The 23,506-nt window shown below is 56.8% G+C and overlaps 1 protein-coding gene and 1 long non-coding RNA gene across 13 annotated transcripts in view; one reads left to right on the top strand and one right to left on the bottom strand.

Moving 5' to 3' along the window:
* TCF3 (transcription factor 3) overlaps positions 1-22,986 on the top strand; it is a 32,642-nt gene extending 9,656 nt beyond the window's left edge. The window contains exons 4-19 of one of the 12 annotated variants that reach the window (XM_060416460.1): positions 7,705-7,778; positions 7,996-8,074; positions 10,418-10,485; positions 11,591-11,720; positions 11,976-12,025; positions 13,239-13,341; positions 13,421-13,584; positions 13,666-13,795; positions 14,127-14,185; positions 14,286-14,364; positions 15,087-15,160; positions 15,504-15,662; positions 15,748-15,850; positions 18,061-18,190; positions 20,338-20,564; positions 20,778-22,986. In XM_060416460.1, coding sequence (XP_060272443.1) covers positions 7,705-7,778; positions 7,996-8,074; positions 10,418-10,485; positions 11,591-11,720; positions 11,976-12,025; positions 13,239-13,341; positions 13,421-13,584; positions 13,666-13,795; positions 14,127-14,185; positions 14,286-14,364; positions 15,087-15,160; positions 15,504-15,662; positions 15,748-15,850; positions 18,061-18,190; positions 20,338-20,564; positions 20,778-20,920 — 1,772 coding nt within the window. In that variant the 3' untranslated portion in view covers positions 20,921-22,986. Of the gene's footprint in view, positions 1-7,704; positions 7,779-7,995; positions 8,075-10,417; positions 10,486-11,590; positions 11,721-11,975; positions 12,026-13,238; positions 13,342-13,420; positions 13,585-13,665; positions 13,796-14,126; positions 14,186-14,285; positions 14,365-15,086; positions 15,161-15,500; positions 15,663-15,747; positions 15,851-18,060; positions 18,191-18,344; positions 18,581-20,337; positions 20,565-20,777 lie in introns of those variants that run through there. The other 11 variants (XM_027970220.3, XM_027970222.3, XM_027970221.3 and 8 more) reach the window with 11 other exon arrangements.
* On the bottom strand, positions 17,850-20,344 carry LOC114114875 (uncharacterized). Its single transcript, XR_006059938.2, has 2 exons — positions 19,471-20,344; positions 17,850-18,561 (listed from the first exon to the last, which is right to left on the bottom strand). It is a non-coding gene; the product is annotated as an uncharacterized LOC114114875 (long non-coding RNA).
* Positions 22,987-23,506: the final 520 nt, after the last annotated feature.

The following is a 23,506-nucleotide window of genomic DNA, read 5'->3' as shown; positions in this document are numbered from 1 at the left end:
TAGAAACACTTATCCTTCAAAGGCCATGCCCGGTAAATAGGGATCACACTTCTTATAAAAATAGATCACATACCAAGCATAACAAAAGGATGTAACAAACAAAAGTGACCAAAATATAATTCCTCATATTCTTGAGAACAGTGCAGTAAAACTACAAATAAAAGACCAAAAAATGCAGAAATAAACAAAAAGCCTAACTACTTGGAAATAACAAAGTTCCTTTTGTCTGCCTGTTGAGTTAAAGAGGAAAGTACAACACAGCCAGGCTAGACAGAAATCAGCAATAATGTAAACATAAGAAACAGGTGCAGTCAAAGCTGTACTTGGAGAGGAATCATAGTCTTTGACAGTCTTCAGATACAATGGAAAGAAGTGGAGTAAGCATTTAATTTAGGAAGTTCTAGAACAGAATAAACTCAAGAAAATCTTTCTTGGTGGTTCAGTATGCCTCAGAGCATTTCCTAAATTGCCATTTAGCCATGAATTTTTGCCTTATATTTTTACTTTCCTATAAAAATATAAATGTTTTACTTCAGTACTACCCAGTGTTGGTTACTATAGCTTTGTGGTGTATTTTATAGTCTTATCTCAATTTTTGTTTTCCAGGTCCCCACCCACATATTTTGAGATATACTGATTCTTTTCTTTGATCTTCAAGAATAATTATGTCTCCTCTCATCCCACATCCCTTCAAAAAAAAAAACCTGTCAGGATTTTGATTTTATGTTAAATTCATAGATAAGTTTAGGAAGAACTGTTTGTCTTTATGGTGTTGCATTTTTACATTGTAAGAACCTGGTGTCTTCTCCCTTAAATTTCAACCCTTAGTATTAAGTTTTTAAGATAAACTTTGAAAACTGAAATTATAAGGCACTTAATCACTTTATAGTTTTTGGGTTTTTCTTAATTTGGTCACATAATCCTGCAGTGAGGGTTGTTTCTAGATGTTTTAGGACTTTCTATACTGTGGTTGGAGAGCCGACTTACTGGAAAAGGCCCTGATGCTGGGAAAGAGTGAGGGCAGGAGGAGAAGGGGACGACAGAGGATGAGATGGTTGGATGCCATCACTGACTCAATGGACATGAGTTTGAGCAAACTCTGGGAGATAGTGAGTGACAGGGAATCCTGGCGTGCTTTAGTTCATGGGGTCACAAAGAGTCAAACATGACTTGCAACTGAACAACTGTTGTTTGGAGATCTTTTTCATTATATTTTCTACGTGGTTGCCTCCTGACATCCCCTAATTAGGTTCTTCCCTTGGCTTGGTTTTCCAGGTAAACCACCTGCAGGCACCCGGCTTCCTCCATCCTGGTGAGGATGCCATGTGCCTTTTTCACCAGCCAGTGTTTCTGGAACCGCACAGGCATGTGCTGTTGTGCTGTCTGGCTGTTGTCAGCAGGACCAGGCCTGATCCTGGCTGTTGATTTGAGATAGATCTCGCTGACTGTTCATCATGTTCCGGGCATTTCCTTCTGGTCCTATACAACTATCCACATGAGTGGTTGGCATCATCGTGGTGTGTTGGGCATCCCAGGACGGCCCCTGCTGTCCTCCTTCCCCGCCTCCTGACTCTGTCCAGAAATTAATGGTTTTTCTTACCCTGAAGCACCCTGAATTTCGCATTTGGTCTATATCCTTGTTTAACTGCCAGACCAGATCTGCCAGCCTCAGGTTTGCGCTTTGCATGTCATGTGGGGTTCAGCCTTTTTATTTTTTGAATATTTGTTTATTTGGCTGCATCACAGGTTAGCTGCAGCACATGGGATCTTTCGTTGCGGCATGTGGGCTCAGTAGCTGTGGCACATGGGCTCTCTAGTTGAGGTGCATGGGCTCAGTAACTGTGGCACATGGGCCTGGTTGCCCCGAAGCATACGGGGTCTTTGTTCCCTGACCAGGGATTAAGCCCACCTTCCCTTTGGTGGCAGAGTCTTGCCAAATTGGAAGGCATAGTCTTGACGACTGGACCACCAAGGAAATCTCCTTGTATGTGTTTATTGACTTTCCTTCCAAGGAGTCTACTTCATTGTGGAATTGATGTTTATCAGTTGACTGCTTTTCTCTGCCCTATTTCTGTATTGTTTTATTTTACTTTCTCACTTTCTTTATTTTTTGGCCATGCCATGTCGCTTGTGGGATCTTAGTTCCCCAACCAGGGATCAAGCCCAGGTCCTTGGCAATGAAAGCTTGGAGTCCTAACCAGACCATCAGGGAGTTCCCCACTACTTCTGTGTTTAGTCCTCCTTTTTTGTTAAGTTTTTCTTTTTACTTTTGAATTGAAGTCTCATTTGTTTACCTGTGTTCTCTTGAGGGTTATAAATTTCCCTCCGAGGACCACTTTGGCCATATCTCGTTGGTTTCAATAATGTGTAGTTTCATTATTTTTAAATGTAGATTCTTGATAATATAAAAAAAATTTTTTTTTCCCTTCTGGTCAAGTTCTTTCGGAGATTTCCAGTTTTCCAGTTGGGGAGTGGAGGGTTTGTTCCTCGACTGGCTCGTTTCTGGGTCGTTGACGCAACGAGTAACCATGGCTTGGGCTGTTGCCACTGCTGGGGAGGTGAGGGGTCTTCCTGCTTGCCTGAAATGGCCCTCTTGTCATTCTTCCCGAGGCCTTGAGGGGCACTTTGACCCAGAGCTGTGAGAGCTTCGTCTCCTGCTCATCGCAGTCAAGCTATTCATTTGTCCAGTGTCAAGGACACAGGACAGTGGGGTCCTGCCCACTGTCAGCAAAAACCCACCTTCCATTCCAGCGAGAGTTTGAGCCTTGAATTCAGACTTGTGTATAAATGTCTTGGTCCCTCCATTTCACTGGTGGTATTTGGTATGTCTATGTGCATCTGATCGTCTTCCCGAGTCACTTGTTCCAGAGCGCTTTTCAGGTTTCAGAAACGTCGAGTCTGCATCCCTCTCACACTTCATACACTGATGGTAGTTTTTCTTCCTTGCCATCCGGGTCTGGTGTACTTTCTTGGGTTGAGTTTGGCAGCCTGTGCTGGTTTGCAACTCTGTTGGTGGGGGTCCAGGGGGATCCTCCTGGATCAGGCTGTTTCCTCCCCAAAAGTGAAATCACATCTTTGTGCTCTGCGGGAAAGTGACCTTCCCCTGGCCTCCTGTTTGGTTTGAATACATTGCCACTTTTTAAAAATGTCATTTCTCTTTTCAAGTCCTGTCCTGTGTGTTTGTATCCAGCTGGGAAACACGTGTTCTTGTTATATTAATTCTGCCACTTAGGAGACCTCAGTTTCCTCATCTTTGAAGTGGGGATGATGGCAGCTGCTCAAGGGTTCCTTGGGAGAAACCATGGGGAGTCCCCCGGGCAGTGCAGCACCTGTGCACTCTGGTGCCCACTCTTGGTGGGATAGTGTCTTAAATTCTGTTTAATGTGTGGGTCAAAGTTGCCCGCTCATCACTTCCTCCTGACTGGAGTGGCCTGTGCTGGGATTACCCTCCTGCCTGGAGCGCTTCCTTCTGGATGTTCTACAGGGAGGGGCTGCAGCTGATGTCACCTTGCTTCTGCTTTTCTGGTGAGCGGCATCTGGGCACCTGCCTCCTGTGAGCGGCAGTTGGTTGGGATGGGATTGGGGCTGGTACTCCCCAGGGAGGCCTCTATATACCTCCCTGAGCTTCAGTCCTATGCATTGTATTATTGCGTGGGGATGCGAGCACGTGGTGTCCAAGAGGTGTGCGCATTCCTGCAGCTCTTCACTTTTCCCTTTGAGCAGCTGGGTTGTTTTTAACTCGGTGTTTTTGAGTTTGGGTGATTTTTCCCTTGTTCTCCCTGGACGCCTGGGGTCTCAGAATGCCCCCTTCCTTGGTGTTTGAGGGCATCCCCAGAGCCCGCCCTTGTGTTTCATCACCTCTTCTGCATTGTCACTTCCGCCTCCCCACCTCTGATGCTGCTTTTGCGAATGTGCTGCAAAATTATTAGTTTCTCCTGTTTCCTTTCTCCCGGAAGCCTTATCTTCTACCCATTCCAGGGAACCCACAAGCCCCGCAATTTCCTTGGGAACGCACATGCGATGGTGGTAGTCTTAGATACCCTTCTGTTTCCTGGGATCGATCCTAAATCCATGAACATGGCTGTCTTCTGTATTCTGGTTCTGTTTTGCCCTGTGCCTGTTTTTGCAGGGAATTCCTGACTGGGATTCTGAACTTAGGTTTGGTGGTGGGGTGGAGTCGAGACCCTCCCACCCGGCCCGTTAGACTGGAACAGAAGGGGGTCTTTCTGCTGTGCTTTGTGAGGAATCTGAAATTCATAGGAGGGGCGGGGCAACTTCTGCACCTGAGGGACCCCGTTTCTCTGCATTATCATCTGTTTGTGGGACCCCCTCCTCCACCTGAGGGCCAGCTCCTTCCACTGGGGAAGCCCCTGGGGTTAGGGGTTTCCTCTCCAGGGGTTCATGAGAGGTTGGGTTGGAGTGAAGCCTTGGTTTGGAAGTGGTGGGGTGTTACTCCCACTGACTTTCTCTTTAGCCTCAAATCTTGCTTGGAGGCAGTGCGGGAGCCCTTTAGGTACTGTTAATTTTTTCTCAAGTGTGATCATGGTGTGTGTTGTGGTTTACATCGTTATTATTTAGTTTTTATTTGGGTGGTTCACATGTCCAATGCAGCAGTCGCTAGCCGCTTATGTCCATCTGAGTGTGTGTTAATTAGCCCCTGGTGGTGGTGGGAACTCTTCCCCGGTCCTGGAGGCCACAATGCAGGCAAGTAGTCGCCACATGTGACCACGGGAGGATGGCACAGCAGATGACGTTTTGATGGTTTCAGTAGCTGTCGGATCAATGGAGGGGCCACGGGTGTCTGTGGAGGTTGTTTGGGGGCTAGCCCTGTGCAAGAATCGCTGGGGACAGAGGGGGACAAAGGGTCATCAGGTGTGGGGACCACCCAGGCAGACCTTAGGTGGGGTCGAGATCTGCTCACCTGCTGGGGGTCAGGTAGGAGTGAGCTGGGAGAGAACTGTGGTCAGGGAGGAGTCTGGTTTCTACCCTGAGGGCAGTGGAGAGCCCTGGTAGAGGCTGGAGGGAGGGAGGAGAGCTAGCCTGCCCAGGGTAGTGGGTGCACAGGGAACCTGGGGGGACACTGGTGCAGGGTGGTGGCTTGACCCAGGGGACACACCCTGGCTGAGCCAGGGTCGGATTGCAGAGCGAGCGTTGGAGTGAGGTGGGGAGAGGATAGCTCCTTGGATTTAGCCTGGGACCCAAGGCCTGGCGCTGCAGGATAGAACCCCCAACAGCGACCATGGCTGTACAGCTGCAGGTTTGAGGTGGGGGCACTGCAGGGCCCTCCTCAGCTGCCATGACCATCTTCCCCACACTCCAGGTACCAGAGTCCTCTGGTCTGGCTGCTTTATACAGGGGGACTGGCTCTAGGATTCTCCATGCTCGGGTCAGCTCACCTTTCTGATAAAGAGCCAGACAGTATGTGCAACTAATCTACAATGACAAACACCGTTGTAGACAGTGTGGGAACAAATGCCCGTGACCTTGTACTAATAAAGCTTTATTGACAAAAGGAGGCAAGGGCTGGACTTGGTCCAAGGTCCCAGTTGGCAGACTTGCTGTGGAGGAATCACCCAGGACCAAGGCCCCTCAGAGGCGCCCTCCCACCATGTCACCTGGCCAGGGGGGTAGCCAGCTGGGGTGCGGGCTGGGCAAGTCCCTCTGTGCCACACCTAACCCCCCAGCCTTGTGCTCCGTCCGTCTCTTGCCTCTTGCCGGGGTGGTGGGCCAGGATTGAGCAGAGAGGTGATTTTTATGGGTGCGGCCCCACCACCACTTCATCTCCAGCTTTATTAAAATAAGAGTGTGATTATTAAAAAAAAAAATACACTCAGACTGTGAAGTCTTATTCTATTAGTACATGTTAATTGGAACATGAACAAGGGATGTGTTATGAATATTCATGATGGGTTATTAAAATGTGTAATTAACCCGTGTCGGGGGGATAACTTAATGGGAGTAGTGGGGGAGGGGTCATCCCTATTTTTGTCCTTTCTAGGAGGGAGGAGGCTGGCCCTGGGGGAGGAGATTTTTACCTGAAAGGGAAGAGCAGGGCCTGATTGCCTCTGCCTGAATCTTGTGGGGCCTGTGTTGGCTGGGTCCCTGGGTGTCAGGCCCCAGGAGCGCCCCTCAGCCCTGCCAGGCTTTGGGGTGCAGGGAGGCTTGGCTGTGGCCTTGGACCTGGCCTCCTGCTCTTGCTCGAAGTTCCTGGGGCCTGTTGCGAATGCCCACAGGAGTGGGGGACCTAGAACAGAATGAGTTCATCTAGGAGAGGGGCTGTGCTAGAGGGCAAGGGGACGACAGGTAAGCAGGTATGGAGGGAAACTGGGGCTCAAGTGCTGGCCCTGTGCCCAAGGTCACCCCCCACCACCAGCTGCTGTAGTTCCCGTAGTCCAAGTGAAGGCCCAGAGCCTTGGGGAACAGATACCCCAAACCTGGTGGCAAATGCTGGATGGATTCATGGAGACCCTGGGAGCTCCCTGTATGACCCTCTGCATACCATGGCAAGTCTCAGCCCCCCATCATAATCACACTGGAAATTTTTGATTAGAAAACAAAATCTTAAGTGAGCTATGTGAATATTCATCAGAAGATTAATATGCATGATTATGCAAATTAGACAGCAATTAAACACCAATTCTCCAGGGGAGATGATTAACACAAAGGCACCAAAATAGGAGGCTGCAGTTTGAAGTAAGTTTCTGGTACAGATGAGCAAAGGAAGGCTGGGTGAAGGTTCCAGCTAGGGTGTTCTGGATGTGTACCAGGCAGGGTCAGGGCGGGAGGAAGGGATTGTCTTTTGGCACAGCCTACAGTGCTGGGCACAGCCCTCCCCCCATCTCTCGCCCAGCCTAGCTTGGGGAGCTTTGACTCAGTGTCAGATGTGGACACCCTCAGTCCTGCAAAGTGGGATGTGTTCATGACCCCACTTACTGAGGAGAGAAACTGAGACACGGGAGGGGCCCCAGGACTGCTCATTTTTGCTCTTCTGGGCCCTGAGCCCTGTGGCCCCTGATGGGCAGTGTTGGAGACAACCCACCCCTCCCCCATGAAAAGCACGAGCACGTGCTGTCTGCCCCTGAATGAGCTGGGGAGAGTCCTGGGCCGTGCCTGGCAAGTGTTCAGGGAGATAAGGGCCCCACCCTGCTCACCCCTCCATCCACGGTCCTTGTCCCCAGTTCCAACTGGTTAACCCCTGCCACACCTTGGGCTGGGTGAGCGGGGTAAGCTCCTGTCTTCCAGATTGGATTCCATTTTCCCAGGCACCTGCCTGTGTGCTTGGCGGGGAGTCAGTGGTAGCTGCTGCTGCTGCTCCTTTCAACAAAGGCATGGCCCCACCTTTTGAGTTGGCAGCTACTGGAAAGGGGAGATGAGAGCTCATCCCTTGTTTCCCATTCCCCGCCCCCTGAGAGGCCCAGAGACCAGTCAAGGGCTCCATCTTTCCTGGCAGGATGGGGGCCAGTCCTGGATGGGTGGAATTGGTCTTCTTGGTACCCGTGTACCCAGGGTACTTGCCACTGGTGGTGGTGTCACTGTGGGCAGAGTGGGGTGGGTGCATCTGGATAGGCTCCAGGGTGGGTCAGAATGGCCTGGAAAGCATCCCAGGTTGAGTAAGGGCTACCCCACCTCTCACCTCTGGCCAGGGGTGGGGGCTGGTGTGGAGTGGGCAGGTGAGGCCCCTGACCCTGCCTTCCTGCCCTACAGGTCTCGAGGACCGGCCAAGTTCGGGCTCATGGGGCACCAGTGAGCAAGACAGTTCCTCCTTCGACCCTGGCCGGGTGAGGGGCCGCTAGAGGCCGAGACCCTTGGTTTCCCTCCCTGGGGTCGTGTTGCATGGGGGGATGGGCCCAGAGCAGTGAGACTGGATGCCAGCCTGGTCTGCAGGGACTCTGGGCTCTGCATTGCAGGGTCGTGTCCTGACCCAGGCGCCTCCCCAAGCCTGTCTCCCAGCCCTGAAGCGGGGGTGCCTCCCTCACCCCTGCTGTTTCCCCGCAGACCTATAGTGATGGCGCCCACTTCGGTGAGTCCCACAGCAGCCTCCCTTCTTCCACATTCCTGGGTCCCGGCCTCGGAGGTGAGTGTCTACATGTGTGGCACCCGTGCCCCCCACACTTCCCCACACGCCCACTTGGTCCGGGGGGTGGTCAGTGTACTTGAGTGCCAAGGCTCCCAGAATATCCATCCAGAGAGAGGACATGGGTGGGGACCCTCCAAGTGCAGCTGGGAAGTGAAGTCCTGACCACTTCAGGACCAGGCTGAGGCCTGTCCGCCCTCCCTGGAGCGCCCACGTCCTGACTGTGGGGATCGGGATCCAGACGAGGGTCCCCCACCCTGAGGCCTGGCTTCCTGACCCTCCGGATGGGTTGTCACAGAGCCTTCCGAGAACTGGCAGTGATTACTCTGCAGCTCCCCAGACCCGAAGGCCCACCCCCATCTTGCTCACCAAGAAGGGACCTGGCCCCCAGGACCCTTGTCCCCATGAGCCCTGGTCTCCCTGTTCTGAGGGAAGCATTGGGGCTGATGGTGGACTTGGTATCTCTGGGGGTTGAGAGGGGCTGGGGGGGTTGGGGGTGGTTCCCAGGCCAAGGGTCATGGCAGGATTGGCGGTCACTGGGAAGGTGGGTGAACTGGGGGTCCCCAGCCAACCAGCCAGGGGGCAGCCAGTGTCAGGGGGCTTTGGGGTCAAGCCCTGTGTGGCTGGATACACCGAAGGAGCCAGATGGATGAGTGTGGCCTGGGCGCGGCCCTGGGAAGGGGGTTGGGGAGAGCAGCGTCCAGCACCTGCTGTATCCAGCGGGCATCTGTGTGTATCTCCCAGCCTGGGAGGTGGGGCCTGACCCAGGAGCCTGGGGTCACTTCTGCACCTGCCACAACAGAGGATCCCCCTCGGGCCTCCTTCAGCCTCTTCCAACATGGGCAGTTCCTACAGTCTGGCCTGGTCAGCAGGGCCCAGAGCCCAGCTGTGTCCACGCCCACCACACGCTCCTGTGGCCAAGGAGCTCAGAGAGGGCAGCAGGGAGCCCAGGACACACCCAGGGAACTAGTGGCAATGTGGGCGAGGTCTCACCTCCTGGGGCCCCGGTTTTCTCACCTGTCGACCAGGGCTGGTGGGGCTGTGGTGGGGCATGGGCAGTGAGTGCCAGGGCCCTAGGGGTGGGGTCAGTCTTTCAGTATGGTTCCCAACCTGGTCCGGCTCCTTGACGAGCCCTGGTGGTCCTGCCCTGATGTAGGGGCCTGGTGCATGGCTTAGGCACCTGCTGTATACCCACAGGGCTCTGGTCACTGCGGGTCCCATCCCAGAACTTCTGCTTCCTCTCCTCGTCTCCTCATCTTTCCTTTCAGGATACCCCCTATTTAGTGCCTGCCCCATATTCGATGGGGGGGGGGTGGAAGGGCGGGCGCCCAGAGCCCTGGCTGGGCTGGCCAGCTCTGCTTCCCACAGCCACCCGCCCTGGGAGGAAGGAAGTTCACTCTCTGGACTGTGGGGCAAGTTCCTCTGGCCTCCAGGCCTTAGTTTGTTCATCCCTACATGGGCCCATTGTTGCCTGTGTGGAGGGGTCATGGGAGGTTGAGCTGCACAGGAGGGTGCGGCCTGTGGGGTATCTGCGTATTGGTAGGAGCATGGTCCCTCTGCCTGCCCTCGAAACAGCATTTCTTCCAGAAGTCTACTTGGAAGTGTCCTTTAAAATAAAAGGGAGATTTCCCCAATTTGAGAATAAATCACCTTAGTCAGTCAAATATTCTGAGTCCTTAACTCACAGTAGGGCCGAGTACAGTCCACCCTCAAAGTTGGTGCTCAGCAGAAGCCAGAAACAGGCTTGAATGGCTCAGGTACTGACTGATCCAGGGACCTGCTTCAGACAAGGCTGGATCCAGGTGTTTGTGTACCCACAGCAGTCCCTTCACACCAGCAGTTCTCTCTGACCGGTTGTCCCCCCACAGCGGGGGCCTGCCCACCCACGTAGAGGGAGGGCCCGTTCACCGAGTCACCTGACTTAGCATCCCCAGGGACATCACTTGCTCACTCATTAGCTAACCCTGGCTGGAGGCTGGTGAAGGAGCCTGAGCCCTGAGTGCTGAACTAAGGCAGTAGCGGGGACCCCAGCCTGTCCCCTGGGAACCCAGCACTCTGGGGAGTTGACACCTCATGACCTTGAACAGAGGAAACCGAAGCTCGGAGGGGAGGGGCAAATTGGTGCTGTCCCAACTTGGGGGTGAGACGAGGGGGGCCTGGCATGTCTGCAGGATACTCTGCAGGTTATCTGGGGGCAGCATCTGGCTGGACCCCTGCTTGTCCCTTGGGCCCTCGCTACCCTGTAGGGAGAGCAGTGTCCCACCATGTTTCTCAGTATGTTGTGCACTGTGGAGTCCCTACTGTGTGCAGGCAGCTCTGGGTGACCCTCCTTCCTTTCCCCAGGCAAGGGCAGCGAGCGGGGTGCATACGCTGCCTTCGGGAGAGACACCGGGGTCAGCAGCCTAACGCAGGTGAGGCAGTGTCTACGGAGAGGGCATGGGACTGCAGAGCCTGGAGAACCCCACTCTCCAGACTGGGGGGTGGTACAGGTGGGCAGGGACGGGGGGGGAGCACCTAATCTCTCGTCAGCACCTTATATTCTCTAGTTTTAATTTTAAATAAATTCCTGATTTCCTCCTGATCTGTGAAGCTGCTTTGGCTGAGCCGAGTGCTGGTCACTCGCCAGCAGCAGCTAAAACAGGCCAGGCCCTGGACCAGCCCAGGTGCGTGTGGAGGAGAGGCTGGGTCCAGCCTGTGGGCCCCCTACACAGCTGAAGGGGCTTCAGGAGACACCCGCCCACACAGCTTCAGGTGGCAGACAGGGAACCTGAGGCCACCTCAGCCCTGTGGTCCGGCCCACAGCTTCCAACCTGGGCAAGGTTGTCACCCCTGCTGCAAGGCTGATGGGGCAGTGACCCAGCATAGGGGTCCCCTGTGGCCTCCTGTCCTGGTCACCTCTCTAGGCCCTCTCCCCCACCTCTTGGGGGCTTTAGTCTTAGGCCCTGCTGCAGACAGCACCACCCCTGTGCTCACTAGGCCACAGCCAGTGTGGCAGCTATCACAGCCACAGGACGCCTGCTGGCCACCAGGACCCCTGCCCAGGGAGACCTTGCCTGGCCCCATCAGTCCCCACAATGACTCCTGAGCCGTGTAGTGGCTGGCGTGCCCATTTTACAGACGGGAAGGCTAAGGCTGCAGCTGTGGGCCTTCAGCCCCAGTCACGCCTACTTTCCAGGAAAGAGTCCCATTTTATACCAGTGTCTGCAAGTTTAAACTGTTTGCCTTAAAAAGGCAGAGTGGAGGGATACTTACAAAGTAAACCGGCTGATTCCCTAGGCACAATTGTGTGTGTTAGCGCCCAGACCCCGCGCATCTTCAGATTTGACAGTGTTTCTCTGTCTTTTATATTCGTGCCTTGATCAGAGACACTCCACAGGTGCTGGCCAGAAGGGAGCTCCTCCCCAGGTCACCCACCCCAGGACCTGGCTTTGGCCTTTGCACTTATTGTTTTAACCAAAATTGCCTGGGGGGATGGGCGTTGACTGGTGACACCTCCCCCTCCCCTCCCTCCCTCAGGTGGGCTTCCTCCCCAGTGAGCTGGCCCTCAGCAGCCCAGGGCCTCTGTCCCCCTCGGGCATCAAGGGCGGGTCCCAGTATTATTCCTACTCTGGGCACCCTCGGCGGAGAGCAACGGATAGCAGCCTGGGTGAGTGGGCCAGGGTGACAGTCCCCTTGAGGCCCAGCGGTCGCGTCCTACGAAGTCCACATGCCCACCCCCCAGGTTCTGTGTGTGGACAGAGGCTTGAGTTGTTCTATTAGAGAAAAGCCCCCAGGTCCCCTCTCTGAGCTGTGGGTGGTGGGGGAGGCTGTCTGCCACCCCTGGTGACAGACACGTCTGGTGGGAAGGTCCAGGGTGAGGGTGGGAGCCGGGCCGGGGTTCTCACTCCTCCTGTCCCGACAGACTCGCAGCCCAAGAAGGTCCGGAAGGTGCCGCCTGGCCTCCCGTCCTCAGTGAGTCGTGGGACAGATGGGCCCTATGGGTTGAGTGCCTCTGTGACACCCCCCAGGGTGGGCCAGCCCCACGTGGGTTCTGGTGAAAGCCCCAAGGGCTCCGGGGACTTCTGCCCTGAGGCCCCAGCTCTGAGGGAGTCAGGAAGTGCTTTTTTGGGTCTAGCCTGGGTCCCTTGTGTTTTAAGATAAGTGGTCTCCTGTGGCTGAGGCTCCTCAGAAAGGGCTTGAACAGGTGTCCTGGGAGCGGGAGCTGGTGGGCATCATGGGGGCAGTTCAGAGGGTTTCCTCCTCCCTGTGCCTGGCTTGGAGCCACCCTGCATCCTTGCCCCTCTGCCTGTGGTTGGCAGGGAGCCAGGCCCAGCAGATGGTGCCGAGCCGTCAGTGGCTCCCAGTGCTGAGCTCCTGTGACTTAATCACGCTGAGAGAAAAGGCAGTTTGCCGGATTCCCTGGATCGGTCACTGCCCTCTCTGCCTGCCTCCCTCACTGGCCACCAGCACAGCCCCCGAGGCTGACCCAGCCCACTCCAGGCTCAGGGTTACCATCCGAGGTTGAAATCCTGAAGCCTAGGGGTGGGGGGCAGGCAAGTGGAGGTTGTTTTAAGCCTCATCTCATGATGTCACATCTGAAACATCAGAGTGAGAGGCCCCTGAGCCCACTCCATCCCCCCTGACGCATCATTTGATCCCCGCTCTCTGCTCCATTGCCTGGGCAGACGTTGCTAGTCAGTCCAGGCACTCTCCAGACAGTGCCAGCTGATCAGGGTTGGTGCTGATCCTAGAAGGCCTTTGCTCTCTTACTTCTTTGGAGCAGCTGGGGCAGAAGGTTTACCCAGGGCCCTGCCTCTGAGGCTCCCAGGTTTCCTGTGATGAGGGCTGGTCTGAGGGAGGTTCCAACGCTGGGGACAGCACTGCTGGGCTTTGATGGATCAATAGGAGTTCGTTGGATTAAGGAGGGAAAAGGTTGTCTGGGTGCGGGTGAGGTGTCTGATCTATAAAGGCCTCAGGTCTGAATCTGGGACTCTGCAGAGTGGGCAGGAGGTGGGGTAAAGAAGGAACTGCAGATAGGTGATGACACCAGCAAGCCACAGACGCTGGCCACCACAGTTTTGGAGGGAAGGGTTGGAGCTGTACAGTGTACAGGGGGGTGGGGTGGAGGGGAGACAAGAGTTAAGCCCCAGTCCTTCCTGCCTGACCATGCCCGCGGCTCCTGCAGGTGTACCCCCCCAGCTCAGGGGACGACTACGGCAGGGACCCCACGGCCTACCCATCCGCCAAGACGCCCGGCAGCTCCTACCCCACCCCCTTCTACATGGCAGGTATGGGGGCTCACCCAGGCTGCCTGGAGCAGGCCGGGGGTCCCTGTGCCCACCCACCTTACCATCCCCCTCTCCGCAGATGGCAGTCTCCACCCCTCCGCCGAACTCTGGAGCGCCCCAGGCCAGGCGGGCTTTGGGCCCATGCTGGGTGGGGGCTCATCCCCCCTGCCCCTCCCGGCAGGCAGCGGCAGCTCTGTGGGGGGCAGCGGCGGGTTTGGCAGCCTGCACCAGCATGAGCGCATGGTAAGCTATGTGGGTGGCCCTTGGCAGGTGGGGGGCAGTGCCCTGGGGTGACCCCTCTGACCTATCCTTCCCACCCTGCAGGGCTACCAGCTGCACGGAGCAGAGGTGAATGGCGGGCTTCCAACCGCACCCACCTTCTCGGGCCCTGCAGGCACCTACAGCAGCATCTCCAGCCACACGCCCCCCGTCAGCGGGGCGGACAGCCTCCTGGGTACAGCCCCTTATCCCCCACCCCCATGGGCTCAAGATTAGTATTGTTGGTATCATTATCAGTGTGGTCCTGGTTATCATTGTTACCATCGGCTCCTCAGCCCCCCCTCAGCTGTTTCAAAATGGCTCTTTCATTAGGGGCCCCCACTGGGGAAACTGAGGCCCCCAAAGTGTGCTGTTCACACGGCCCTACAGCCCACCAGGCCCCAGAGCCCTGCAGAGGCAGGTGCTGGACGGCAGCAGACCTGGACTGGCTGGGCTGCCCAGGGCCAGGCTGGGGCATCTGTGCGGTAGCCTCTGTCAGCCAGGGCCTCACATCTCTCCACTCACAGGCTCCCGTGGGACCACATCCAGCAGCTCCGGAGATGCCCTTGGCAAGGCCCTGGCCTCGGTGAGGCGTGGGATGTGGTGGGTGGCTGAGCCAGTAACCCCGAGAAGCTGGCCCTGACAGGCCACCTGGTGGCTCTTTTTTTCTCCTTGTCCCATCACAGATCTACTCCCCGGATCACTCAAGCAATAACTTCTCCTCCAGCCCCTCAACCCCCGTGGGCTCCCCACAGGGCCTGGCAGGTCTGTGCAGGGTGTTGGGGGAGGGGTTCAGGGCTGGTGACTACAGCCCCAGTTGGGTGGGGAGCTGGACCAACCACCTGCCTCAGCTCCTGTTCCCACGGTTGTCTCCCAGGCTGTTGAGGAGGGCAGCCTGGAGGAGGGGGATCTCAGGTCACAAAACAGGCTTAAGGCTGGGAGGGAGTGCTCCATGCACTGCAGAGGCAGAGGGATCCAGGAGAGCCCTGGGGTACCCAAGAGCCAGAGCAGACATGGGCGTGTTGGCGTTTATTCACCCCTACGGTTGTTAGTTAGATGCCCACTGTGTGCCTTGTGCTGTGTTCTGGACGGGGACTCAGGTCCGAGGAGAGAAGACGACCAAGGGTTCTGGGGTGTGTGGGCAGTTTTAACAGTACCCATAGGCCTGTACAGTGTTCTCAGGGCTTAGGTGCGGTGGGACTGGGAGGAGCCTCCTTCCCCATGGGTTTCATAGAAGTGGTAACTGAGGTGCAAAGCTGTGACCTTCCCACTGGGTGCACACCCCAGACAGGAGCTGCCAGGTCAGCTGGGCCCAGATCCAGGCTCAAGCCCTTAGACCGACCTGCGGGCGTGGGAGCCCCCATGTGGCCAGTCTGAGCATTGTAGCCTGGGCCTCCCGGTCCAGCCCTGCTGCTTCCTGTGTCAGGCTGCATGGCACACACCTCAAACCTGTGCCCATTCACTTGCATGTCTCCTGCCCCTTCCAGGGACATCCCAGTGGCCCCGACCAGGAGCCCCCGGTGCCTTATCGCCCAGCTACGATGGGGGTCTCCATGGCCTGGTGAGCGTCCTGGGGGCTGGGGAGGGTGCGCCATGGTGGGAGTGTGGGGCAGATGCACAGGGACAGATAGGAATACCTGTTCCAAGGACGGTGGGTGCCTGAGGAGGTCCATTGATGGGGTGGGGGGCAGGTTGGCTCAGCAGTTCGTTTCTGCCATGGTCACGTGGAAACCATGTCCTGTCAGAGCCCCAGATGTGGTGGAAACGGCAGAATGTGTGACAGGACAGGTGCCACTTGACCAGAATGGACGTCTCAACTAATTTATTGGGGATGAGGTCCAAGGCAGTGGTCAGCAAGGTCGCTGGCGGCTGTTCCCAGCCCTTCACCACCTTTCTTGCAGCAGAGCAAAGTGGAGGATCACCTGGATGAAGCCATCCACGTGCTCCGCAGCCATGCCGTGGGCACTGCAGGCGATGTGCACGGGCTGCTACCTGGCCATGGGGCACTGACCTCGGGCTTCGCTGGCCCTGTCATGCCACTGGGTGGGCGCCATGCAGGCCTGGTAAGTGCTGGTGAGGGCAGACCTGGGAGGAGGGTGGGTGGGCTGCACAGGCCAGGCCAGTGCCAATGACCCTCCTCATCCACAGGTGGGAAGCAGCCATTCAGAGGACGGCCTGTCTGGCAGCAGTGGCCTCGTGCACAACCATGTGGCCCTCCCCGACCTCTCCCGGCCGCCTGACTCCTATGGCGGTGAGTCTCAGCAGAGTTGTCTGTGCTGAGGGCACACCAGTGGGCGGACCCCTTGTTCCTCCTCTGGAAAAGGGGGCTCAGGACTGTCTACCCGCATTTCCAGTTGAGGAAACTGAGGCCCCAGGGTACTAAGGAAGGGGCAGAGGAATGTACTGTCTACATCAGTGCCACCTTCAGCCTCGCCAGAGAAGCCCTACTGGGCCTGGGCCTGGGCCTGGGGTCCCACAAGGCTGGGGTGGGGGCACTGCTGCTTCTGGAGCTGGGGAACAAAACATATTGAGCAGAGAAAGGGGGTGATTTGTGTGGAAGTCAGAAGGTGAAGTGAGCGTGTCAGGACACATGCTGGAGGGAAAGTTGGTGGGCGGGGAGGGGGCGCTTCAGAGTCTGCAGTTTTAAAGTTAGGAGTGAGCAGGCAGGTGCCAGGGTGAGTACGTGCAAAGGCCCTGGGGCAGGACCGTGTCTAACATGTTGGAGGAACAGCTGGAGCCAAGTGAGGAGAGGGAGGAGGGGAGGGCAGGTGGTTCAGGGCCTTGTGGGCCATGGGAGAACTTGGGCTTTTACCTCGGAGCAGGTGGGGAGCCTGGAGAGCTGTGGACAGAAGAGGGCCTGGGATTTTGCTCAGGTGTTCACAGGCGCCCTCTGGTGGCTGCTGCTGGGAGGACAAACTGGGGGCAGAAGAGACTGCTCCTCCAGGAAGGAGGGTGTCGGTGGCTGCTGGGGACCAGCCTGGGCAGAGGCCATGAGGGGCAACTTCCAGGGGCTCTGAAGGATGTGAAGGCGTGGTAGATGAGGTGGGGTTCCAATCTGGAGGTGGCATCTAGGTGTCCTTGGCACATGTTGGAGTTGGAGGGTCCCACGTGGAGTGCGGACAGGGCAGATCCTAGATCTGTGCATCGGGGCGGGTACTGAGGCTTGGGGAGGAGGGCACACTGTGTCAGATGCTGAGCTGAGGACCCGGCCAGGGCAGGGGGGCCAAGGTCAGTGGATTTCTGGGGTGTTAATTGTTCTGGGAATCAGAGAAGTCAGCAGTAGCAAGAGGGGGTGAGGTCAAGAGGGTTTTTTTCAAGGCTGAGGGAGTGGCAGCATGCTGCGTGTCCCGCAGTCAGCAGGGGAAAGCCGTCTACTTCGCAGATCGTTAGCAGACAGGGGTAACTGTGGCAGGCTGCCCACTGGGGTTTGGAGCCCTGAATCTCATGGAGGCTGCTCCATCTACCCCGCCCTCAGCAACCTTGTGAAAAACAGGTTGTGAGGTGACATAGTGTGCTATGCAGACTTGACAAGGCCCCCACCACACAATCTTAATGCCTGCCTGCACACCCCAACCCTAGAACCAGCCTGGCTCTGATTTGTGCTTCCTGGATGTCTAGATTGCATCCCTCCACACCCAGGGTCTCATCCTGGGGTTGGGGGGGCGTTGTCTGGTGGGGATGCTACCCAGCCCCAACAGGGCCCAGGACGTCCAGCCTGGTGCCAGCAGGGCCAAGAGACCCGAGTTAGTCTCTTCCCAGGGGGTCACCCCTTCCTACAGGACAGCCCAGACCTTCCTGGGATCCACAGTGACTTCAAGCAGCTGTATACCCTCGCCGCAGGTTGCTTTATGTCGCCATCCTGCTGGGTGGCCTTCCCACCCCATGCAAGGACCACCCTGGCCTCACGGGACACTAGGCCCCTCCCCACCCTGGGCCCTTGTGCTGGCACTTTCCAGAATCTCCTGAGCAGTGTCTCCTGGTGTGGGTTGGGATTTCCGGGTCTGTGTGTTGCTGCTTTTTCCAGGTCAGGCCAGAGGATTTTCCCAAGAGGTCACACCCACAGTGCTAAGACCCATGGTGTTTCCTCCATTAGGGGTGATGGAGCAGCTGCGGTGCCCAGGTGCCCTGCCTGCTCCCTAGACACTCCGCCCTCCCCTCACTGAGACTCCTCCCTTTTCTCAGCTTGTGGGTGAGGAGTCTCTGTTCTGTGGCTCAGCTGCTTATTTTCTTGGTGATGAGATGTTCTCAAGTTGGATATATTCAAGTTTATTGATTTCTGTTTCGAGGACAGTGCTTCAGTGTTTTAGGAGACTTCTCCGGCCCTGAGTGGCCATAACCTCTTTGTGTACTTTATTTCCAAGGCCTTTTGGTCCTCGGGGTCTGGGAACGGATGCCCGTGTGGGGCTGGGGACCAGCTCTCCGTGGGCTTCCACATGGCCTGCTGACCCCTGCCTCTTGCAGATCTTGGGCGTGGCACTGCCCCGGGCACCACCGACATCAAGCGGGAAGAGCAAGAGGATGAAGAGAACGTGGCGGCTGACACAGCCGAGGATGAGAAGAAGGACCTCAAAGCTCCACGCACCCGGTCCAGGTGCCGCTCTCCCCCCCTCCCACGGCCCGCCACACACGTGCACAGGGCCTCCCGGGGGTGCACATGCACACGCCTGGGATGCCCACTCCCGTGGCAGCGGCGGATCCACCCCCAGCCCTGCCTCACTGTCTTCCTCTGGCCCCTGGCCCCATAGCCCAGACGAGGACGAGGACGACCTTCTCCCCCCAGAGCAGAAGGCTGAGCGGGAGAAGGAGCGCCGGGTGGCCAATAACGCACGGGAGCGGCTGCGGGTCCGAGACATCAATGAGGCTTTTAAGGAGCTGGGGCGCATGTGCCAGCTGCACCTCAACAGTGAGAAGCCCCAGACCAAACTGCTCATCCTGCACCAGGCCGTGTCGGTCATCCTGAACCTGGAGCAGCAGGTGCGAGGTCAGTGGGGGCGCGCTCCCTTCCCTCCACTGCCCTTGCTCGCCCCCCTTTCCTGGAGCCCACCTCCCCTGCCTTGATCTTCCCTGCTATGACCTCTCCATGCAGTGATGTCACCCCTTGCTATGAGCGCCCCCCTGCAGTGATGTCATCCCGTGATTTCCCTGCAGAGACGTCTCTGCTGCTGTGACATCACCCCCTGCTGACTTTCCTTCTCCTGCAGTGACCATCCCTCCCTCAGTGACCGCTTCCCTGCTGTCACCATCGCCCCTGACAGTGACCACCCTCCCTGAAAGTGACTCACTGCAGTGACCACTCCCCCAGTGACCATGGCCTGATCTTGGCCCTCTGCCTGTCTTGGCCTCGTTGTCCTCTCTGAGATGGGAAGAACAGACTGCAGATCCCTAGCCCTCTAGACCTGGGCACTTGGGTGCAAAACTGTGTCCCCAGACCCCAGAGAACCCTCCACCTCCCCAGCCCGCCCTTCTCATGAAGCTCAGAGCTGGGCTGGCAGCAACTAGCATCCCCTGGGTCCCACAGGCTTCTCTGTCGCTCTGAGCAGGCACTCTATGGCCACGAGAGCCCATCAGCCCCACCTGCAGGGGGGTTCACCCCCATCCCAAAGGCTGAGCTAGGCCCCCCACCGCTGCCTCCTTAACTCCCCCACCCTACCCTTGCTGCCCTGTTAACTCTTTCTTTTCTGCAGTGCTGTCGCTTGGACTGGAGCTAGGGCCCTGGCCTGTTGTCCTCTATCCCCTCAGCTCTGAGGTTTCCACATCTCCATGGCGATGTGTGTGTCATGCTGTGTGTGTCTGTGTGTGTGTCCCGCCCCCCGTGCCTGCCTCTTTGCTCTCTGCCTCCCATGCTACCCCTCCCCCAGCCGCCCTCCTCACCTCGCACTTGCGCCCAAGCACTGGAGCACTGGATGCCAGGGCTGTGGCCCAGGCCTTTCTTCCCCCATGGCCCCTGCCCGCCAGGACCTGAGGGAAGAAAGGGGACCTGAGGCCTGACTGTCAGTTTGGTCTGCGCGCTTGTCCTGGGCTCCGGCCGCTGCCGCCACCCACAGGGGTCACTTAGGCCTGAGGGGGCAGGGTGGGCAGGTAGAACAGGGCCCCAGGCCACAAGGTGGGTGTCTGAGACTGGCCCTGTGCTGGGAAACAGGCAGAGATGGCTTGTGCAGCGCCCCCTGCTGCACAGCGGGGTCTGAGCTAGGTGTTGACCACGTGGTCTCCAGGTGGCAAACTGAGCTCCTGTTACAGACTGGGGAGGGCTGACACTGCATCCACCATACAGCTTTCACAGTGCAAGTACCAGGCTCCAGGGGTCTGCGGGCAAGACTCAAGGTGGCTGTCGGGCAGCCAGAGTCCAACATGGGGAGAGACATTTCTAGGGGCCCAGGGTGCGGGGTCTCGACGCTGTGAACCCTCCTTCCAGGGGTCCCAGGCCCTTTGTGCGTGAGGTGGTCCAGCTAGGCCCAGCTCCATCATTCAGCAAACAGCTGCTCTGAAGGGGAAGGTCGTCATCCCGGGAGGGGTTATGGGGCCTCCTCTGCTTCCTGGGCCATCCTGGGCACGGGGAGCAGGCAGGGGGCAAAGACTGCGCTCCAGCTCCGTCTACCCTGGGGTGGGGGTTGAGGCCCTGCCTGCAGCCAGGCACAGGGCGCCCCTGGAGCTTGCCCAGGGCGTGCGCCCACACAGCCAGCGGGTGCCCTCCCCACGACCCCGCCCAGGACTAATGGGGCCCCCGGTGCTGTGACTCAGCAGTACGGAGGAGGTGCTGTCCCTGGAGGAGAAAGACCTGAGGGACCGGGAGAGGCGCATGGCCAATAACGCGCGGGAGCGGGTGCGCGTGCGGGACATTAACGAGGCCTTCCGGGAGCTGGGGCGCATGTGCCAGCTGCACCTCAAGTCGGACAAGGCGCAGACCAAGCTGCTCATCCTGCAACAGGCCGTGCAGGTCATTCTGGGCCTGGAGCAGCAGGTGCGAGGTAGGCGCCCGGCCGCCCCGCCCCGCCCTCCCCACCGGTGGCGCTCCGCCCACTTTGCAGACCCCGCTCCCGCCCTGCCCACCAGCGCTCTGCCCACCGGCTCTCTGCCCACTGCGCCCCCGCGGCCTTGTGCGGACGGGCAGAGACACGGAGGTGCACTTCTTCCCCTCTCCCCGGTGGACCCTCTCCCACAGTGCTCTCCCTTCCCCTCAGAGCGTAACCTGAACCCCAAAGCGGCCTGCTTGAAGCGCAGGGAAGAGGAGAAGGTATCAGGCGTGGTTGGAGATCCCCAGATGGTGCTGTCGGCTGCCCACCCCGGCCTGGGCGAGGCTCACAACCCTGCCGGGCACCTGTGACAGGAATGTTGCCCGGACAAGTGACCCCACCTCGGTCTTACCTGAGACGGTCACGCCGGAGGCCAGATCCCCATCCCACGTCGCCCGAGGTCAACCTCGAGCCAGCATCGCCCTGGGCCCGGCCACCAGGTCTCCTACCGGATGGATCCTGAAACTGTGTCTAGGCCCTGCCGCCCGGGCCTGGGCCCAAAGGAGCATTTTTGTTTGTTTGTTTTTGGCAATAGAACCTGAAACCAAGCAAGAAAGCAAGCCAGAAATATATACACTTTGTCAGAAAAGAAAAAAAAGATGCCTTAAGTTAAGTATGAGGTCAAACATGCTGCTCACAGGAGGGAGAAGCTGTTCGGAGCCAGCAGCAAATCGTGCCTAAGCCTAATCGTTTTTTGTCTTTTTAAGGAAAATAAAAGGAACCTTAGTTACGAGATTTTTTTATATATATATAACGTAGAAGAAAATTAGAATGCTTTTTTTTTTTTAGCTTTTTGCATATGTTTTGTAAGCAACAAATTTTTTTGTATAAAGTGTCTTGTCTCTTGCTATTTCTGCTGCTGTTTCTAGAAATTAGCATTGCATTTCATTATCAACCAGATGATTAAAAATTGTATTAAAATGACCCCAGGACTTCCCTGGCGGTCCAGTGGTTTAAATTTTATGCTCCCAATTCAGGGACATAGGTTCCATCCCTGGTCTGGTAACTAAGATCCCACGTGCAGTGGAGCATGGCAAAAAAAGACCTCATGTAGACCTGTGGTCTCCCATCCTCTCTGGGAGCTGCTGGTCCCACGGGTGGTTGCTGCCATCTTGTTCCAGTTCTTACGTGGGGGGCCTGTTCTCTAATTTGCTCTCTGTGAAATGGTGGGTGGGCCTCACCCTGATGGGGAATCTCAGTGGAGACAGGGATGATCCCAGCTCAGAAGGTCAAGGTTCCTCCCCTGTAAGCAGCTCCGTCCCTCCGTCCCGCTGCTAGCCCCACACTGAGCCCCGAGCCTGTGGACCTCTCCAAGATAGGACTTTGTGAAAACCAGCATTCCTGGGCTCAGGGCCTGTACATCTTCATCTATTTGGCCAGGGGACCTGAGCCCCTGCTTCGAACTCTAGCACAGAAACCCCCGCTCCCCAAGTGGTTGTCCTGATGTGTATGTTGGGCGGGGGGAGATGTACAGGGTGCCTGCCTAGAAAGACCCTTGGTCTGTGTGTTTGCAACCCTGGAGGGTGGGCTGCCCTCAGGCTCTAAGTGCCAGCTCCCAAGCCTCCCCAGGTACCCTTCTCACCTGTGTTCAAGGGAGCCAATTCAACCTGGACTGCTGGGACCATCCCAGACTTAAAGTCCAAGATGGTCACTCTGTGTCACCTAGGCATGGAGTCAGGCCCAGTGGGATCTCACCTGCCCTCCCTTCTCTCCTGCACAGAGGCCTTATGGACCCCCCAGGCTGGCTGTGGGCACCCCACACCACCAGCATCCCAGGCATCTACCCTAAGACTCCCACCCTCATTCCCCAAGCACTGGGGCTGCTTGTCCCCCAAGACTGGAATGCCCCTGTGGCTGGGTATCCCATGAGAAGCTTGAGGAAACCCCAAGACCAGGATGGATGGGATATCCCAGCTTGAGGGGGGCCACCTCTGGACTCCTGGGGTTCCCTGGGCTCTCCTGCCAAGACCAAGTCACACTCCTAGGTGATCCCGCTGGTCTGTGGGTCTTATCTCTGGGGAAGCTGCCTCAGTTTCCCTCTGCAGCTCCCTGAGGCCCACAGATTTCTGAACTCTATCACATATATAATTTAAGTTTTATATGTTATATATATATATATATATAAAATGAGATTAACCCAGCCCAGGGAAAAAGCCTTGAGGGAGGGGGAAGAATCACAGTTACAGGAAAATTGTGCTCTGAGTGCCTCAGGATAACTGACTTTTTTTAAAACAAAAGAAAAAAAATTTAAAATAATTTTATACAACTCAACACAGCTGGCTGGATTCTTTTAATAGTGATCCTCTTTAAGAGTCGATTTGGCAACCTGTCCTGTACATAACAGCACTGTAGCAATAAATGACATTTTATGACAATACTTGGCTCTCCCTTGATCTTTCAGCTGTTTTGTGCTTCTGGATGAAAAGAGGGGTGAGGGAGGTGATGCCCTGGCGTCACTGGGCATACACGCTCCAGGGATGGCGCCACTTACTGTGTGCGCTTGCGTGGCTCCCAGAGCAGCTGAAACAGCTCCACGCGGGCCTAGGGGATGCCGGGGACTTCAGGCGTGGCAGTCATGCTCCCTCCTGGCCCTCGCAGGAGGGTCCTTCCTGCCTCTCGCAGGAGGGTCCTTCCTGCCTCTTGCCAGCTTCCAGGGGCCCAGGGTGTGCCTCGGTTTGCAGCCTCATCACCCTGATCGCCACCTCTATTTTCAGGTGGCCTCTCCCTGTGGGTCTGTGTCCAGGTACCCCTCTTACCTGCCATTGCATTAATTGTATGTAATGTGAATTTAACATGAGAAAAGAGTTCGGTTTCCTGAGGGCCAAACGGGGATCCTACATGGAACCCAGGGGTGGCTAGGGGTGGGGGTGGGAGGGCAACCATTCTTGCTTATTCAC

The sequence above is a fragment of the Ovis aries genome, chromosome 5 (assembly GCF_016772045.2).
Source record: "Ovis aries strain OAR_USU_Benz2616 breed Rambouillet chromosome 5, ARS-UI_Ramb_v3.0, whole genome shotgun sequence".
Lineage (NCBI taxonomy): Eukaryota > Metazoa > Chordata > Mammalia > Artiodactyla > Bovidae > Ovis > Ovis aries.
The sequence above is the reverse complement of the archived record's forward strand: the minus strand, read 5'-3'. Positions and strand labels throughout refer to the sequence as shown.